Source organism: Austrofundulus limnaeus, unplaced genomic scaffold (genome assembly GCF_001266775.1).
Source record: "Austrofundulus limnaeus strain Quisiro unplaced genomic scaffold, Austrofundulus_limnaeus-1.0 Scaffold803, whole genome shotgun sequence".
In the NCBI taxonomy this organism is placed as follows: domain Eukaryota; kingdom Metazoa; phylum Chordata; class Actinopteri; order Cyprinodontiformes; family Rivulidae; genus Austrofundulus; species Austrofundulus limnaeus.
Genome location: NW_013953205.1, coordinates 124979 through 130435, shown reverse-complemented (window position 1 = coordinate 130435; position 5457 = coordinate 124979). Strand labels below are relative to the sequence as shown.

The window sequence follows — 5457 nt, the reverse complement described above, 5'->3', positions numbered from 1 at the left end:
TGGAGCCTAAAGAAAGTACGGGATCGGGCTCCTGCATCTGGGGCGGAGTTTGCTCAGGCATCAGGAGGCGGGACTTCTTTAATAGAGGTGGAGCCTAAAGAAAGTACGGGATCGGGCTCCTGCATCTGGGGCTGAGTTTGCTTAGGCATCAGGAGGCGGGGCTTCTTTAACAGGGTGGAGCCTATAGAAAGTACGGAATTGGGGTCTTGTATCTGGGGAGGAGTTTGCTCAGGCATCAGGAGGCGGGGCTTCTTTAACAAAGGTGGAGCCTAAAGAAAGTACGGGACTGGGCTCCTGCATCTGGGGCGGAGTTTACTCAGGCATCAGGAGGCGGGGCTTCTTTAACAGGGGTGGACCCTAAAGAAAATGCAGGATTGGGCTTCTGTATCTGGGGTGGAGTTTGCTCAGGCATCAGGAGGCGGGGCTTCTTTAACAAAGGTGGAGCCTAAAGAAAGTACGGAATTGGGCTCCTGCATCTGGGGCGGAGTTTACTCAGGCATCAGGAGGTGGGGCTTCTTTAACAGGGGTGGAGCCTAAAGAAAGTGCAGGATTGGGCTTCTGTATCTGGGGCGGAGTTTAGTCAGGCATCAGGAGGTGGGGCTTCTTTAACAAAGGTGGAGCCTAAAGAAAGTACGGAATTGGGCTCCTGCATCTGGGGCGGAGTTTGCTCAGGCATCAGGAGGCGGGGCTTCTTTAACAGGGGTGGAGCCTAAAGAAAGTACGGAATTGGGCTCCTGCATCTGGGGCGGAGTTTACTCAGGCATCAGGAGGCGGGGCTTCTTTAACAGGGGTGGAGCCTACAGAAAGTGCAGGATTGGGCTTCTGTATCTGGGGCGGAGTTTAGTCAGGCATCGGGAGGCGGGGCTTTAAGAAAAGAAGGCAGAGCTTCAGCAGGCACCAGGAGGAAATGCTTCAACACCAGGAGGCAAAGTTTTAGCAGGTACCAGGAGGCGGAGCTCCAGGATAGACTGCAGGGCATGGCAATAACAAGCAGCAGGGGGCGGAGCTTCAGCAGGCAGGTATCAGACTTCAGGGAAAGATAATCTAATCCAGTATACCCATATTAATCCAATACTTTCTGTTGCTCTAGAGTTTGACCCAAAACCAGGTGCAGACAAATGGATTCCAATCTGAGCTGACCGGTCTAGTCCAGTCCAGTCTAGGCATGGGCCGGATACCCCGATAAGAAAAAGTCACAGTTTCAAAACTTCTAAAATGTTCTGTTACATTGTTCCTGTGGTATGAGCTTTTTAATTTTTTATTAATGACTCAGAGAACATGGAGGTCTAATCCCTCTGGTCAAACATCTGAGTTTTCTTCTGCTGAAAGAATAAAGTCAGCTCTGTTGGAAAACTTCAGCTACTGTAAACAGACGCACTTATGGGCAGTTGCAGCCAGAGGAGGCAACACGTCTCATATAATAGCTGATCTATAAGAGCTCCTCCAGGTAAAGTTTAAGTTTTTTCTGTTATATTTAATCTACCTTACATCAAACAACCTTCAAAATCTAAAACACAACAAAAACTCCCAAACATGACACAATAAGTCAATAAAAAGATGATTTGTTGAGCAGTATACCCTGATTTGTCTTAAAGCAGTAGAAAAGCAGTTATCCTGTTAGCTTGTTTGAATTCAAGTGTAATGAAATTTAAAARCTGATTTGAAAACAACATATTAGAGCAGTAATCATAATACTGTGATATTTTTGTCTAAGGTTATATTGTCAGAATGTCATACCRGCCCATGCCTCGTCCAGTCGATGAGTCTCAGTCCAAACATTGGTTCAGTGCAGAACTACGTATCCCAGACGTGATGTATTAGGTTTCCCACCTCCTGCTCTGCTGCCTGATTGGCTGCCTCCTCCTCAGAGGTCCAGTTCAAGGCACCAGCTGCTTTGATATGTGTCATATGCTAACTTCATCACTGAGTGACAACAAAGAGGCCAAAATACCCTCATTACCAAGCGTGGGTCAGATCTGTTCCTGAAAACCAGCTTTGGTTGAAGTGAARTACGGTAACAGAGGTCAGAGTTCTGGACAGGGCACTTCTCTGGGGTAGTTTGTAGGTCGGACATTCAAATATCTGGGTCTGAAGGATGGATGGCAGGAAAGATGAAACAGACACAGGAAGTATCATCAGTCCTTGTTGGACCCACAGCTCAGAACCTCAGGAGGGATGGAGCTGGGAGAAAGAAGCAGTTCCTGTCACTGAAGGATGTTCTCCAAACTTCTAGAGGATCGTGTGTCAGTGGGCAGAGTCTGCTCAGGGGGATGTTTAAAAAAGAGAGACATCAGGACAACTGTTCTGTACTGAAACCAGGCCTGGTAACAGATCTGGTTCTTCTGACTGATTCAGTTAGATATCTACTTCAAATTAAGAGTGGTTATTTGTCCTTCATGAACTGAACGTTGCTGGAGGACGTTTGCGTTGGACATTTGTGCTAAACTTGTGCTGAGCTGAAGGACATAAATGGTTGTGCTAAACCTTTTGTGCTGTCTTTCAAGGACTTTTGTAGAGGACATTAGAAGGACATAAATGGTGGACGACGGTGAATGTTTGTAGAGGACATTAGCTGCAGATCGTGGACGTTTGTGCTGAGTATTTGTGCAGGACCTTTGTTGTAAACGATGTTTATAAGGGACGTTCGTTTTCAGCGATCACGGGAGAAGTTCATCAAACATTCATGAATATAGTTTGTAGAGAACATTTGTGGAGGACGTCATCGAAGGACGTTCTGCGGGGACACGGCGCCGYGGTCGTTCTCAGACCTGCGGTGTTAGGTGAACGTAGATGGCACACAGCGCCGACATGACGGACAGGTAAAAGAGAGCGAAGCCGGCCAACTGGRCCTGAAGGGAAGGTCTGCCGGGAAGAGGGGTCATGGAGAGCAACGCGTCCACCGTCTCATAAACCCCGCCCCCTTTTCCATCCAGGATGTCCCCCACCGAACAGAGACGGTCCTGAGTGTTTGTGTTTGGTGAGATGGACACGGTGGAGGATAAAACATGAACGTGTGACAGAAAACGAATAATGAAAGAAAAGATGAAAGAAAAGAAAGAAAGTTGTTAGTTGAGAAGAAGATTCWTTAGTTCAAGACTTAAACCTGAATCCAAACTTCACAAATGTTTCTCTGAGTTCTATTAAACTTTTCTTTTTCCTCCATCTTAAAGTAACTTTTGTGTTCTTCTTGTAGCTATGTGCTACCGGTATGTGCAGATATAAGCCATCAAAAACTGTTATAAGCTGTTATAAACTGTTATAAGCTGCTATAAACTGTTATAAGCTGTTATAAACAGCTGTAACCTTTATCAGTTCAGCTCGCAGATGGTTTTGTCTCAGAGTTTTGATGCTACAAGGGGACATTTTAAAGGCTTTTGGATTCATTGTCCTTGCCGTCACTCAGGTGTGTTACCTGTGGAACCCCGATCCTGCGACATGCCTCCAAGAAGTTCTCTACGTTGCGACGACACTTGGCCATAGTGAGTTTAGGCTGCAGRGGCAGAGAGGCAAAGATCAGCAGGTTCTCACCACCAACGACTCCTACAACCTGTCCAGAGACACTCACCACAGCGGGGGAGGGGACGTGGATGCTGGGGACGGACCGCGGCTTTACGTGATTGGCCAGGTGACACAGCACCACTCCGTCGGTCAGCGCTGCTCCCAGGTCGCTAGGCAACGACACCTTGAGACGGGCCTCGATGTTCTACAGGGAGAGAAAGCTGGTCCGTGAACCAATCACAGAAGAGTTGGGCAGGTGTAGGAGGCGGAGTCACGCACCTTTCTGAGCTGTTCTACCAACTCAGCATCTTCTCCRAGCAGAGGAGGAGCTGCAGGAGCCTCCTCCCGGCTCTGAGGAGAYGCAGCAGAAGCATCCCCTGCATGGACAGAGGGGGAGGAGTCACACACAGCACACCTGACAGGTATATCTGATCACAGAGACTCTGAGAACACAAACCTTTCCTCTTCTCTTCTCTCTGGGCGAGGCGGTACAGGAAGCTGTCAGGACGCCCGCTGGCTGGCCGACTGGAAGCCCCACCCCCTGAGCTGGGGTAAGAAGGCGACTGATTGGCTGAGAGGAATGAAAGAGGAGTGAACACGTGTCTGAGAGAAGCAGGTGTTAATAAACAAGTCGTGTTATTAGTCTTACCTGTAGGAGAGAGAGCAGCTCTGTCCTCCCCCTGCTGAGACACAACACAAGATTTCAGTGAAACACAGACCGTCTGTCTTTAAGCTCCATCTGACCGTTCATAAATCACTGACCACTTCCTGCCTAGACACGAGTTTTCAGAACTACCAACTGTCCAGCTTCCTCTAATGTTTTATGTATGTGGCTATCTGCACGACTCACACAAGAAGACGATTGGCGCTGCAATTCTGAAGCAAAGGTAAGGAAATAAAAGCATCACATAAGCATCAACAGGAAAAACTGCAGGGACCAGAAAAGGTGGGGGGGCGGAGCCTAAAGAACAGGAGGAATGACAGTTGGATAGGTGTGGACACCAACGTATCATGTCCACCAAGACATTAGCTATGAATTTTTCCTGTCTGCTTTGGGGGTGGGGTCAAACTCTTACCATAATAAGGGCGGAGTCATCGGTGTGGGTGCAGCGTCTGGAGGGGTAGGCATTCTGAACACACAAACATCAAAGATACACAAACAACATGAGTACCGGCAGGAGTAACAACATAAGTAACAACACGAGTAACAACAGGTTTAACAACAGGGGTTATAACAGGAGTAACAACAAAAGTAACAAAAGGAGTAACGCCTGCCGTAACAACAGGAGTAATGACAGGAATAACAACAAAAGTAATGCCAGTAGTAATGGCAGGAGTAATAACAAGAGTAACGCCTGGAGTAACAACAGGAGTAATGACACGAGTAATAACAGGCGTGTGGCAGGAGTAACAACAGAAGTAACCCCAGGCATAACAACAAGAGTAATAACAAGAGTAAAGCATGGAGTAACAACAGGAGTAACGACAGGAGTAACAACAGGAGTAACGACAGGAGTAACGACACGAGTAATAACAGAAGTAACAACAGGAGTAACAACAGGAGTAACGACAGGAGTAATGACACGAGTAATAACAGAAGTAACAACAGGAGTAACAACAGGAGTAACGACAGGAGTAATAACAGGAGTAACAACAGGTTTAACAACAGGGGTTATAACAGGAGTAACAACAAAAGTAACAAAAGGAGTGTGGTAGGAATAACAACACAAGTAATGCCAGGAGTAACTGCAGGGGTAACGACTTGAATTACAACAAGAGCAACAACAGAAGTAATGGCAGTAGTAACCCTATTAGTAACAACATGAGTAACAACATGAGTAACAACATGAGTAACAGTAGGCGTAACAACATGAGTAACAACATGAGTAAAAGTAGGAGTAACAACATGAGTAACAACATGAGTAACAACATGAGTAACAACATGAGTAACAGTAGGAG

At 46.8% G+C, this 5457-nt stretch overlaps 1 protein-coding gene across 5 annotated transcripts in view; it reads right to left on the bottom strand.

The window, feature by feature from the left end:
* The window catches only part of lrch3 (leucine-rich repeats and calponin homology (CH) domain containing 3), an 18285-nt gene that overhangs the window by 1328 nt on the left and 11500 nt on the right, over positions 1 to 5457 (bottom strand). Inside the window, exons 14-20 of one of the 5 annotated variants that reach the window (XM_014028752.1) lie at positions 4575 to 4628; positions 4148 to 4181; positions 3956 to 4069; positions 3778 to 3875; positions 3566 to 3703; positions 3413 to 3490; positions 2498 to 2960 (exon numbers count right to left, since the gene is read on the bottom strand). In XM_014028752.1, coding sequence (XP_013884206.1) covers positions 2763 to 2960; positions 3413 to 3490; positions 3566 to 3703; positions 3778 to 3875; positions 3956 to 4069; positions 4148 to 4181; positions 4575 to 4628 — 714 coding nt within the window. In that variant the 3' untranslated portion in view covers positions 2498 to 2762. Of the gene's footprint in view, positions 1 to 2497; positions 2961 to 3412; positions 3491 to 3565; positions 3704 to 3777; positions 3876 to 3955; positions 4070 to 4147; positions 4182 to 4348; positions 4375 to 4574; positions 4629 to 5457 lie in introns of those variants that run through there. The other 4 variants (XM_014028753.1, XM_014028754.1, XM_014028755.1 and 1 more) reach the window with 4 other exon arrangements.